At 39.1% G+C, this 12,824-nt stretch overlaps 1 protein-coding gene across 6 annotated transcripts in view; it reads right to left on the minus strand.

Moving 5' to 3' along the window:
• Nucleotides 1-12,824, minus strand: part of CHD9 (chromodomain helicase DNA binding protein 9) — a 71,592-nt gene that overhangs the window by 9,310 nt on the left and 49,458 nt on the right. For 3 of the 6 annotated variants that reach the window (XM_064387254.1, XM_064387257.1, XM_064387258.1), the window contains exons 19-33: nucleotides 12,267-12,377; nucleotides 11,412-11,608; nucleotides 10,443-10,642; nucleotides 9,818-9,977; nucleotides 8,808-8,897; nucleotides 7,915-8,018; nucleotides 7,679-7,796; nucleotides 6,952-7,009; nucleotides 6,557-6,599; nucleotides 6,178-6,397; nucleotides 5,855-6,057; nucleotides 4,716-5,624; nucleotides 2,405-2,568; nucleotides 1,191-1,463; nucleotides 253-421 (exon numbers count right to left, since the gene is read on the minus strand). In XM_064387254.1, the coding sequence (XP_064243324.1) occupies nucleotides 253-421; nucleotides 1,191-1,463; nucleotides 2,405-2,568; nucleotides 4,716-5,624; nucleotides 5,855-6,057; nucleotides 6,178-6,397; nucleotides 6,557-6,599; nucleotides 6,952-7,009; nucleotides 7,679-7,796; nucleotides 7,915-8,018; nucleotides 8,808-8,897; nucleotides 9,818-9,977; nucleotides 10,443-10,642; nucleotides 11,412-11,608; nucleotides 12,267-12,377 (3,019 nt within the window). Of the gene's footprint in view, nucleotides 1-252; nucleotides 422-1,082; nucleotides 1,464-2,404; nucleotides 2,569-4,715; nucleotides 5,625-5,854; nucleotides 6,058-6,177; nucleotides 6,398-6,556; nucleotides 6,600-6,951; nucleotides 7,010-7,678; nucleotides 7,797-7,914; nucleotides 8,019-8,807; nucleotides 8,898-9,817; nucleotides 9,978-10,442; nucleotides 10,643-11,411; nucleotides 11,609-12,266; nucleotides 12,378-12,824 lie in introns of those variants that run through there. The other 3 variants (XM_064387255.1, XM_064387256.1, XR_010346959.1) reach the window with 3 other exon arrangements.

Consider the following 12,824-nt stretch of genomic DNA (forward strand, 5'->3'; position numbering starts at 1 on the left):
ATGCACTTTGTAATTATTAAAATCTTCTTTGGAGGGGGTTTACAGTGTATAATGGCATCATTCTACTAAATTAACATTACAGTAATTGACACTATGATAAACTATCAGGGAGAAATTCTCTCCAGCGTAGAGACATTCTCCAGACTGCAGTTTAGAACAACACTCTCTCCATTGCCAATTCATGGACATCAACAGAAGAACCCAGAAGATTTAATACTAGATTGCCCTTCTCCTTTCTGACATTTTTTGTACCTGATTTGGGAAGTGATTTTGGGAAGTTGACAAGGCTGGTTTCTGAAGCATTCTGGAGTTCGCGTAGCCGAGCCAGATATTGCTGCTGACCCAATGCACCCTCCTCGCTTTCAAACGGCCTTTTCTGAGACATTCCCTGCTTCTGAAAAGTCAATTTCAAACCACCTTCCTGTTAAATAAATGCCAGGATTAGAAGAGCTTCTGCTGAAGCAGAAAGAACTACTTCACACTCAGGATTTTCACACACATTTACTCCAGCAGATTTGAGAAAGAATGAAAACAGTGTTAGACCTCGTACAATCTTGTTCTTCCATGTAAAACCAGAATATGAACAGAAATTTCATCTGAACTGAAAAATCCAGACACTGGTAACGTGTTTACCTCCTGAATCCAGTCCTAGACCCAACTACATGAGCAACTAGTCACATATTTGTAGCACAGAGTGCTATAGAAAAATAAAATGTTTGAAGCTTCTAGCCTGCATTTAAACCAGGAAATTTTCCTGTAATCCTCTAAAAGACCATGAAATAACAAAATGCTTGTTGAAATGTTAAAAAAAAGCTGAACAGCAGAAATACCTTTTTATACTAACCAGGTCTGTTAGAAACAGCATAAAACAAGCTGAGGAAGCATCAGCATGGCAAAAGTTCAAATCAGAAAAAAAAAAAAAAAAAAAAAGATTCCTTCCAGTAAGTAAGGTAAGCTTACTTCCAGTAAGCTTAAGTAAATTTAAAAAAAGGAAAAAGAACACAGAAAAACCCCCCTCCCCAAAAAACCAATCCCAAACCCCAAACACTCAGTGCCCAGAAGCAGCAGACCCAAATACCCACAAACAAGTGTGTGAAGAAGTGAGAGTGAGAGCAGGCAGCCACTTGCAGGTAAAGCATGCCGCACACCGCAATCGCAACCAGGTCCTAGGGCAATAAAAATAAACATACGTCATTGATTTTCACTGTAAACTCCTTTTCTCGTACATGCTTCTTCACCTTTGACAGCTGGGGTGATTGGTCATATTCTTCTTTTACAGCTGCCAGAGGGGGTGTGGGTGCACTGGGCTCACTGTACTCTGCAGCTGCCCCCGAGCTGTCCAGGAGCTTGGTGGTGTAGAACGATGCCACTGTGGTGCTGTCGTAGCTCCTCCGGGCTGAAGGCCATTTACCCTTCAGCACTGTCTGACAAATGCTGTCCAGTCGGTTAATCATAACTCGATCCTAAAATAAGAGACAAAAATTTTATAAGACCAATGCTTACAAACACTGTCACATTTATGCATTAACTCTTCATTCTACAGAGAAGAGCAATGACAACATTTTTATCACTGGACTTGGACTTGAAGATTTTGAAGCTCCTGGATTTGTACTGATTCACTGTAAATCTGTACAGAAGTGTGAAAGCACTTCTGCACTTAATTTCACTATGCACCTCTAAACAAATATGCAACTTCTCTCATTAGTACAGGGTCTGGCAAAAGATAGTGTGTTTCAATCTTTCTGATTTTTATGGTAACTACCAAAGCAGTATTTGTATGTGTGGCTTTGACTCACTATTAGCAGGATCTGAACCTGTGAGCAGCACCATAACATACAGCAAATAGCGTTTATAAAACTAAACCTACAATTATTCACATCTCCTTTTAGCCTCCAAAACCATGTAATTCCTCATACCCATCTTCTGGACACCAAACACATAACACTTCACTCACCTCCATAATACACAGCTCTCAAGTCCCAGTAAATTCAGCTAAGTGCATTGGGACTACAGAAACTACTGGATTTTCTGATAATTTCACAGTTACTTGTCATGTAAATTTGCTAAAATCACAAATTCTGTAAGCAAACATTTATTTCTCAGTTCAAGGCTCTCCACTATATTTAAGTCAACTTTTTATGCTTTGAATGTAATTTTTCACAATATGCCAAAGACCTGTGACATTACAGTTATACTCCCCTTCAAAAATTTTGAAAAGCAGTGCCTAGATTTAAACACATGTTTCAGGAGTCAACATAACAACATCTAAAAGGTTCTGAAGCTCAAATCCTACAGCTATTTCCCCTGCTTCTCGGTTCTAACATACTCAACAGAATATTCATGTTTAAACTACTACTTTGAACTACTACTACTTTTGATTTTCAAGGTTGCATTATGAACTTGCCTTTGGCCAGTAGGATGCAGCCAGCATGTATCCACCTTGTAGGAGATAACCAGAATTTGGTGTCCCATTGTTCATCTGGAAACTGTCCTGTGTCTCATCTTGTGTGGTGCTCAGAGAGGCCACACTCTCTTCATCATAGGCTTTTATATGTGGAGTTCCTTCTGCTAAAAAAAAACATCAAAATCATTATGCTGTAAGGGAATTAAACTCTCACTGTAAGAGGTCCAGGTGAACAAAACACACACAACAATGTTCAGAGAAAGTTCAAACACAAAGTTAAACTGAAGAATTAATCTCGGGATTTTCAGGCTGATCCTTTTCTAGGGATGTATATTCCACACATATTCCTGTTAGTATTTTGAAGCTTAAGATGTTGAACATTTAGCTATGTGGAAACAGACATGCTGCAGAGTAATCTAACAGACAGTCTTCAGTTAACATATTTATTTGGTAAGACAACATTCACTAAAGCATAGAATTAAATTGAAATCAAAGGTGTCTGTCACCAGCACATGGCAAATCCACTAGACAGTACTTTAAAAGAACCATTTCCTTTACTGCATGGAATACTGCATGCTCCATGCCTTGCACATGTGTGCCTGCATAATTCAGTTGTTCAATTTTTGATCACTGAGGATTTTTCCGTATTATCTTTCCAGTGTGTTCTCTGACTGTCTTATATTTCACCATTAGTATTTCATTTTTGCTTCCATTCAGACAACAACAGAAGTTTCACTATGACATGGGGGAAACAGTCTAAAACAACAAAAGAAAAGTGCTGCCTGAAAATATAATTACTACATCAGCACAAGGAGTAAGAGAGGCAGCTCTTCAGAAATTAGATTTGTCCTTAACAATAGCTCTGTACTGAGTCATTTGATAGAATCCAGCATTCCCTTCAGAGATGCTTTAAATGTGGAAAGTATGCCAAAGGGTCATTGCCATTGAATAACCAATGAAATAAAACCTGGGCTTAAAATCAATATACAGATGAAGTTAAGTGAACTTTCCAGCATTTACCAATCTCTTCAAACCAACAGCAAAACCACAAAAAAAAACCCCCCAAACAAAAAGGCTAACTGATGTATGAGATTCTGCAGTCTGAGGAAGGCAGGATTATTTGTCTAAACAGACTGAGCTGCTACAAAACAAGCCTAATATTTGGACTTGTAGCACACTTATGGTAACCGCAATCTCCATCTGAATATTTATGTTATATAAGCATTCCTTTGCTGTCATTGTAATACTGTTTGCATACCAACTGTTTCCTCTAAAAATGTCCTTCCCCTGCTATAGGCAGCAGCATATTAGTAGTTTTCTGCAAGTGGAATTTTACTTGCCCAGTAATAACTTCCCCAGTAAATTCACCCCATTGTTTCCATTTGTCATCTCCATGGACAAGGAGATCCATCTGACTAAGACAATGCCATTTCCCCTTAGGTTTTGGAAAAAAACAGGCTCTTAATCCCACTGCCTGCCTTCATTTTCTTCTCTTCTCTTCTCTATTACCATTTGCATAACACAGAGAAATCTTTTCATATTCTGAGTTTCAGTGGGGGAAGTAGAGGCCATTTCACAGCACCAAAGTAAGGAGTGTATTAAATAATGAATGGCTGGGTTGTTAAAACCTCTAAATCACTTTATCAGAGGCTTTTGTTTCCAGTTTGAAGCTTTCACTGTGTCTGTGTTACATGGTCTTATGTGCTGCAGACACCTCAGTCCTGGCTAAGCAGTTTTTTTTTTTTTAACGAATTTTTGGAAAAGTTTTTAAGTATTTGAAAATTTTCAGTGCAAAAACATTATTTGGGCACTGCAAAGTTCACAACAGGAAGCAGCTGACATGACTCGAGTTTGGACAGAAGGAAGCTTGCAGGTTTTATGAAAAGAACATACGAGGAAGCTACACAGACAGGTGAGCAAGAGTGGAAAAAACAAACAGGGAAACCTAAAGGATCTGTTCAGAAAGAAGAATAACCCATAGTAGGGAATACACACACAGAGTCTATTTCCAGAAAACACTGTCCATTCCACTCTCCCACACATGGACCACATGCACAGCAACCTTGCTCAGGGATCACAACACATCCTGAGTACCTCACCAAGGCATTGATATGAAGCAAACAAAAAGCAGTATTTCTGAAATTCTTCCGACTCACTTGGAAGAATCAAGCAAATATGTTTATTTACTTTAATGTTATGTTTAATGAAGTTTACTTCTGTGGGATTTAATAGCCTTTTAAGGACATTTTTCCATTAAGAATAAACTAGTTCAGTAAAGAATTATACTGCAGAAGTAAGACTACACACATACCACGTTTTTGTGCCTCCTCTTCATCACTATCACTCTCTTCAGACGATGATGATGATGACGACGATGATGATGAGGACGACGAGGAGGACGATGAAGATGCTGAAGAACAAGATGAGGATGATGAAGAGCTAGAGCCAGATCGAGAGTGGGAACAAGATGAAGAAGACGAAGAGGATGAAGATGATGACCTGGAAGAACAGGATGATCTATCTGAGTCAGAGTCTGAGTCAGAGCTAGAGTCAGACCCCCTTTTGCTGACTCTCTGTTTTTTGGAAGCTGGGTTTGGAGTTAGAGGCTCTGTCCTTGCTGCCACCATGCGCCTGTCTGTCTCAGCCTTCACGCTAGGTCTGTGGTCTGTAATTTGTGTCGGGGTGCCATTTTTGGGACTCAAAGGTTCAGATTTCAGTATTGTCTGTGTCTCCTCTGTAGACATAGACTCCTCTTCAGAAGACTGAGGGTCCTCTTTCAGATTTTCATTTTTAGCTTTTGTGTCCTCAAAAGCATTCACTTTAGCATCTGACAGTCTTGACTGAGGTGTAAGAGGAGAAGCAGATAATGCCATCTGGTACTGGTGCAAAAGTGGAGTAGAAGTCCTTGAGAGAGCCACTTTGTTTTGATTATAGTTCCTCTGGGCAGACATAAATGAGAGCTCAGGATCACGAAGAATATGATAATCCGTCCTGCTGACTCCGTGTTTAGCAGCTCCAATAAGCAGATCCCTGTCGTGAGTCCCACACTCCCACCAGACAGGCAGGTCTGGGTTTGGCTGGCACAGCTTTAGCCTCTCAAACAGCTGGGGGTGCCTGAGAGCCTGTTCCCGCACTTTGCGCAGGAGCTCGATGCGGTACAACGTCCGGGAAGCGCGCTCCTCTGTGATGGGCTGGATAAAAAGGTTTGGGTCCACGAGCTCTGTATCAAAACAAAACAAATGAGAATCTGCCAAAACCAACGTATCAGTACTTTAAGCAGATGACTAATGAGTTAAGGTATGTCTCCCGATTACAAGCTTCCAATTTTACTCTCAACAGGTTTCCTTAATTCTTCCTCCCTCATTTTTATCTTCCAACACATGAAAGAAAAACCTTTTCAAGGTAAGCACTGACAACACAAATTTAAAAAGTAAAAGCATACACACCCACCTTCTTTAGAGGGGAGGCGACAGACCCTCCTGCACATTGACATAAATGCATACAGGTATTTTTCCAGGCTCTCATCAGTTTTCTTGTGCAGCCGAGCCATCGCTCGAAACTTGGTCCAGTCAAACCGTCCCCTTTCAGGGTCAAACACCACTCCAAATGTGGACACGACTCTGTAAAAGTCAGCTTCTTCTCTTCTTGTCCATCTTGACCAGCAAGAAAAAGATGTGAAATTCTGTCAATTTCTTCATTGTTTCACATGTTATGTCTTTACCATTTTTTACATTAGGGCAGATTGAGAAAGTACATTTGCATGCTACACATACCTCTGCTGTCTTTCAATCTTAGCAGCCATTTTTGGATTTAGTGCAGCTTCTTCGTATGGCAGCTGCATCATACTGGTTTGTACTGGGAATGTTGGCTGGATCTGCTGGGCCTGCCTGTTTTTACTCGTCCGTTGGTAAGCGGTGATCAGGCGGCGCAGACGCGTGGTTAAGGCAGACTGAGTGGGCCAATAGATTTTGTCCCCTTCCATCATTTGTCCATCTGTATGAAAACCAAGTCATGGGAAAAGTAAAGATGTTGATTATTGCTGGTTTCTATGGTTCTATACTAGGTAATTATGTTTGAGTTAAGAATTACAAGAATTAAAATAATTCAAAACACAACAGCAACTGGCTCAGATTGGAAGTTTTATGGACTTACCTCCATCTGCTATTACAAGATCACCTGGGGATGAAACATCATCCTGTAAGAAAACAAAAGTGAAACACAATTCAAAATATATCTCTCTCCAGAGATTTAGGTTAAACATACATCTTACAACAATTTCTGAACATGACAAAGAACAAAAGTAACAAATAGTTTGGATAAATGGCTAACAGGGCATACAACAGAACCATGCAACAATTCCCTACCATTCCCACCCACCCAGACAACTTCAGAAACTTATGGAGTAAGCTTTATCAGTTTAGAGAAATACAGAAAAAAGAAGTAATCATTTGCTCAACAAAAAAGTGGAAGTATTACATCACAAGTGAATGTGTGTTGAAGTGTCTAAGTGAATGAGTGTTAAAAAGAGCTATTGGTGCCTACTATACCTCTATGTCATCTTTAAACAGTGCTGGTGCTGGTTTATACTCTGGATCTTCCACATCCCTGTTAAAATTTCAACACAAAAGAAGCCATTTTAGTAATATTTTACACAACTAACTGAGAAGTGTAAAAATGTTTTCAATTAAGTAAAACTGATTTAAATGTAGTAAGATGCTGTATTTTAATTTTCTGTTTGAAATGAAGAAAGTATTTCATGGCAGCTTTCATGGCAGCCTGCTCATCCAAGTCACTGCATCATCCAAAGGTATTCTTTGTGACCACCACTAAAAACCTCAGTGATGAGGCAATGAACAAAAGCAGTTCTCTCTTTCAGCAGTTACCAGTAATTCTCACATTGATCTACTGGGGTCACTGGTCAGCTACAAGACTAAGACATCAAAAGCTGACCTGAAATCAAGTTGAACAGGTCTGTAGCACTCCACCTCCGAATGCTTTTGCACTTCAGTGTCTAAGCAGCATTTTTAACATATCAACACAAGGTAAAATGCTTGTTAATAACAAGTTGCTGCATTTTTTCCCCTAACTGTGAAATCCCAAACTTCAGTAGTTGTTATACCAGTCTTCTTTTCCACCCTATGGGAGTAAAATCAAAGTAGTATCCCATACAACAATGACACCAAACTCATGTAAAACCTGTTAGGAGGAGAATAAGGTACAGCACATAAATTCAAATTAATTTGTTTTAAGGCCCCAGAACATTCCCTTCCATACCCATCCATATAATCATTTGCTCTCTGTTCAGCAGCAACTGCTTTCTCATCAGGTTTTCCAACCCTTTCCAAGAAGCAAAGAGCTGGGTCTGCTCTGATAGTGTTGTATTTTTCATAACCTATAATGGAAAAAAAGTGGCAAAAAATCAACTTCCATAGTAAAAAAAAAAATTGAGTGTAAGGTGTTTTTACTTCAGGGTGTGGGGAAGTACATACACAGTCAACCTCATTACTCACCATGTTTAAAAACTCCAATTAGAAGAGATTTATCTGCATCTGCATCCCACCACTCAGCAGGAACTTCAGAGTGGTCTGGCTCAGGAACCCAAACATCAATTTCACTAAAGAGAATCAGCAAGAGCACATCAACATCAATACAATTTAGAGGAAGAAATAAATTTTTTAATTTTCTTAGTATATTTCTACTTCATGTGGGACTTTAAACTTCTCTCTTCAAGCACACAAATACAGTAAAACCAGCAATACAAAACACCCAGACAACTTGGTATTTTGTATTTGAGACCAGTAATGGGGAAAGAATACAAAAGCAAAACCAGTATACACCATTCTTCCTCTCCCAGTGAACTTCACTAACTCCCAGCAGCCTGTGCTAGCACACCATTGCAAGGCAAGGATTATCTGTGTTAGTGTTTAAACAGTATGAGAGGGACTGTTTCTCACTAATATTTCTGAACCAAATTACAACTTTCTATCTGCCACAAGCTCCTGGAGCAGTGAGTTCAAGAATTTCCAAACAGCAATACTTGCCTTTCCAAAAAAAATGTTAAAAAAATTGAAGGCATTAATGGAATACACAGCACATAATCAAAAGCAGGGGAAAACCTGCCAATTATCATGTCAAGTACATAATTCTATCTTTCACTCACTTTTTCAGTCTATTTGACTCATATTATTTTACTTTATATAGCTAGACTCATGAAGAGGAATCAGGACTTCCTCATGTCAAGTTGATGAAGTGTTTAGTAAACAAAGAGAAAACAAAAACATGTTTCTCACAGCCTAAGGATAAACACATTTAGTTTTAACATTTCTCATTTAGGTCTAGGCAGATTCTTGAATTTTCATCTGACATTTGAAATAAACAAGTAAAAATATTCTCTATAGCTCACCTGGCATCAGTTCCATCAAAGACCTTTTGGAATTCATTACCAATGACTTCTTGCTTTAAGTAATATAGCATTCTTACTCGAAGTAAGACTCTAAGTAAAGAAAAAAGAGAAATACAAATATTAGAAATCAAAATCTTCCAGTAATTGTGGAGGGTTTTGTTTTATCACAGACATTTCAAGTAATTTTCCTTAAACATGCTTCCTTCAGTTTTAAGGTGGGGGGGGTTAACATCCAGCTCAGGTGACCTAAGACTTTTTATTGTAATCACATTTACAAATTGTTTCATGGCAAAATTTCTTTCAAATCCCAAAGAGCAGGATCAGCAGAGCATTCTTCACTTGCTTCATAAAATACTGATAAGAACAAAGTGCTATTTTCCCTTTTCCTGCTTAGAACATGTCCTTAGAGAGGATCGAGTGGGCTGACAATGAACATCCTCCCCTTAACCTTTCCATTCCTTCTCACTCAGTTTGGTGCATGACCCCAATGACTTCTCCATGCTTTACCTCAATTCTTGACTACAGCTGTATGAATTGCCCAAGCAGAATATGACAAGTTTTGCTACAGAAAAATCGTTTATCAAAACCAAGTTCATTCACTGCCATGAATGACTAAGCTTTCACAAACTGGTAGCTCAAATTCTCTGAATCCTAGACAACATGCCAGGGAAACGGCAAGTAAGATTGAGGGGCAACAACTTCAGTGCTTTCAGTCTCTTTGATAAGCACGCCCACTCTTTAGTCCCTTGGCTGCTGCAAGGCACCCCAAACATGTTAGCAAGAGATCCCTCCACAGACAAAAACAGTTTCTTCAAAAACTGTAACAGAATTATTTTACATGTGAAATCATCTGTTCATGTCCAAACACACCATGACCTATTTATTCTAATCAAACTAACACCATTAAAACTTCTTTCTTCCTACTGCCACAACCATTTTAAAGTCTAAGACAATGAGAAACTAGAAGAAAAAACAAACATCAAAAGACATTCATTTCAGCTACTGCTTACTTGTTGCAATGGTGTTTTATGTGCTTTTTGTATCCTTCATCTTGCAACAGATGCTCTGGATTGTATTTTCGAAGCCATTCAGCTTTGTGTATATCAAAAGTGCTAGCCTGGGTCTTCACTTTTTTTCCTTTTCTTCCTCTAGGCACAGGGGCTGATAAGCCTATATAATGTAAAATATTACAGGTATAGATATAGATGCCCACAATATTTCTAGTTCCCATATCCTATAGAGGCATTGAATCTGCAGTGCAGGATCAACACTAAGATCAGCCTCTGTATGTGAGTCTTTTTGTGTCTCAGAGCATCTCTGGAGTACACATCACCAGAAAGGACCAACAGGAGAGGGGGAGAAGAGGAGTGTGCTGTCTGTCACCTACCATGAAACAGAACAGGTTCTTCTGAATGAAATGAAAGCCCTCACCAAACACCATTTGGGTAAGCCATCAAATCCAAGGCAAAGCAGCAGTGACACTTCTTTGCCCATCAGCTGAATTGTGTGCTTGAAATAAATCCCATTTATTTCAAGTAGGATGTGTTCAGGGAGGGTTTTTTGCTCTTTTTATCCCAGTACCACAGGCACACACAGATGAAGCTGTTTAAGTGCAGAAACACATTAAGTCCTTACCGAGGTGGTTCTGTAACTCTCGTGTTTGCCCATCCTCTGTTGGGGTGATGAGATCCCATATAAAACTCTTTATTTTCTCATCCCCTCTGTAGTGAACAAGGCAATAGGCTAACAGGGCCCTGCAAATGATTTCCACATCCTGCTCATTCAGCTGCCTCTTGAAGCGGCCATGGGACAGAATTTCTCTCCATCGGCCCCACCTAGTCCAAAGTGAAACACAAATCAGCACCTGGAAGTGAAACACTACAGACTTCTCTTACAAAAGAGAATTCTTCTCTAAAATACTTAGCTTTTAACCTTTTTCTTTCAGCTTAAGTTACTGAGTAGAAATAATAAAGTAACACTACCAACATAACTCCACATGATTAAAACAGTTTTAAACAAGAAGTGCCTCTTAACAAAAAATATGGATGATTGTTTTGAACTTCAAAGACACAAAACTGATGGGAACTCATTCTGACAGGAATGCTGTTATTTTTCTTTTAAGATGGGTGAGAGAACAACTAAGATTTGATTTCCAAATCATGTTATCTGATTTCAGCATGCTTAAAATAACTGGTTAGATTCTCAGTTCCTATTTGTGCCTCACAGAAGTGCAAGATGTTCTACAATTATGAAAATCAAGTTACCTACCAAGGCATTATTTCAGACATTTTTAAGGAGTCTTGAGCTGCCTGCAGCCCTTACTGTAATAATTTTTAGAGAGACTCCTGTAGTGCCCACGTTAAATGCTGTAATCTCATTTGAAGAAAAATTTTCACCCTTCTTTCTTAATGTTTTTTTAATTGCAAATTGTCAGGAACATTTATTACAGGATGCAAGATAAATTCCTGTTCTAAAAACATTCCCTGCACACACTCCAGGTCACTGCCAATCTAGAGTTCAGTTATTCCACAAATACTATTTACTACATGGAAAAACCCATATTTTTAAAACCCTTCAGAGAATGAAGAAGGATGTCCACAATACCCATAGACCAGCAAGTTCTTCTCCACTCGGAAGCACTCAGTCCTTCCGTAGCCATTGGAGCGGTCGCACGGCCGGCGGAGCTTGGGCTTCTCCTCACCCTCACTCTCCACCTCAGACAGCTCTGCCAGCTCATCCTTGGTAGCACTGAAGGGCCGTGTTTGCTTCCTGATTCTTGGGGTATCAATGACAAGGCTGTTCTGCAAAATTGCAAACAAACCTTGTTTTTGTCAAGCACACAGCTCCAGTTCAGAAACAATTCCTACCTCTTGCCATTCACAGCTATTCATGAGGACACTGAGCACCCATGGAGCAAGTAAAACATTTGTGGTATTTAAGGCAAGAAAAAATGAGTTTCATATGCTAATGCCAGCACATTAGTTACAAACAACACAGACTACCTCATCTGAGCTGAATGCTCACACAGACTACTCTGCAGTCTTTCTGAGAGAGAGGGCACTGAAACCTTTTTGAATCAAATGCATGGGGAATGTCTTCAAGTATAGGACACAGATTTCAGTATTATAAAATTTATACAGGTTTTAGTCACTTATTTTGCAGAGTCAAGTCCAAGATTTACAGACAAGAGAAATGGGGCAATCAGAATAATTCCACCATTTCAATAATTTTCAGGTCTTTGACAAAAGTCAGAAACGTCCAAACTTTTCACTGGACAGGAGGGAAATTAGAAACTACAGCTCTCAGGAGGCCGACTGCTCATGCACAAATAAGCCAGCACAAAATGTCTGATTTGATGAAATATTAATGAAAAAGCACCAGAAATCCCATACCTGCAATCTCAGAATTTAACAGCAAGCACATGCTTGAATTAAAAAACAACATTAAAAAAGTACTTACTCTACCACTGATAGCATCAATATCAATTTCTGCTTTTTTGGCCCATTTCTGCCAGAAGTTGGGATCATCTAGTGAAATATCAGTCCTGTTTCCAGATGCAACAAAACTAGCCTGTAATAAACAAAACTAAAGCTTACCAACGTCATACATCAAAAGTTTGTAGTTTGCGTCACTGCTGTACGATTGCCTGACCTTATTTCATCAAAAATCTCCCAAGCAGCTGTTAAGACTTTAGAAGTTACTTACACTGCAAAGCAACTCAAAAGCTCTCCTCCCCCTTAATTTTTAAAAATCAGAACCATAATATATCAGAAAAATCTAATGAACTTTTATGCACCATCAGGAGAGCAGAACATTAAGCAGCAAGATTCTTCTGCTTCTAAGTCTGAATCTAAATTACTTGAATGGAAGAAAAAAGAATCTTTTGAAGAGGCTTATCAGCATTTGGGGATTTCATCTCATGCAGAAGTACTCGCTTGAGGGAAATTTCAAAGGGGTGTTTAAGCTGCCAACAATCAAAGCCTGAGTGCATGGAATAGGCTTAATTTCAGAAGGCAT

The sequence above is a fragment of the Passer domesticus genome, chromosome 12, assembly GCF_036417665.1.
Source record: "Passer domesticus isolate bPasDom1 chromosome 12, bPasDom1.hap1, whole genome shotgun sequence".
In the NCBI taxonomy this organism is placed as follows: Eukaryota; Metazoa; Chordata; class Aves; order Passeriformes; family Passeridae; genus Passer; species Passer domesticus.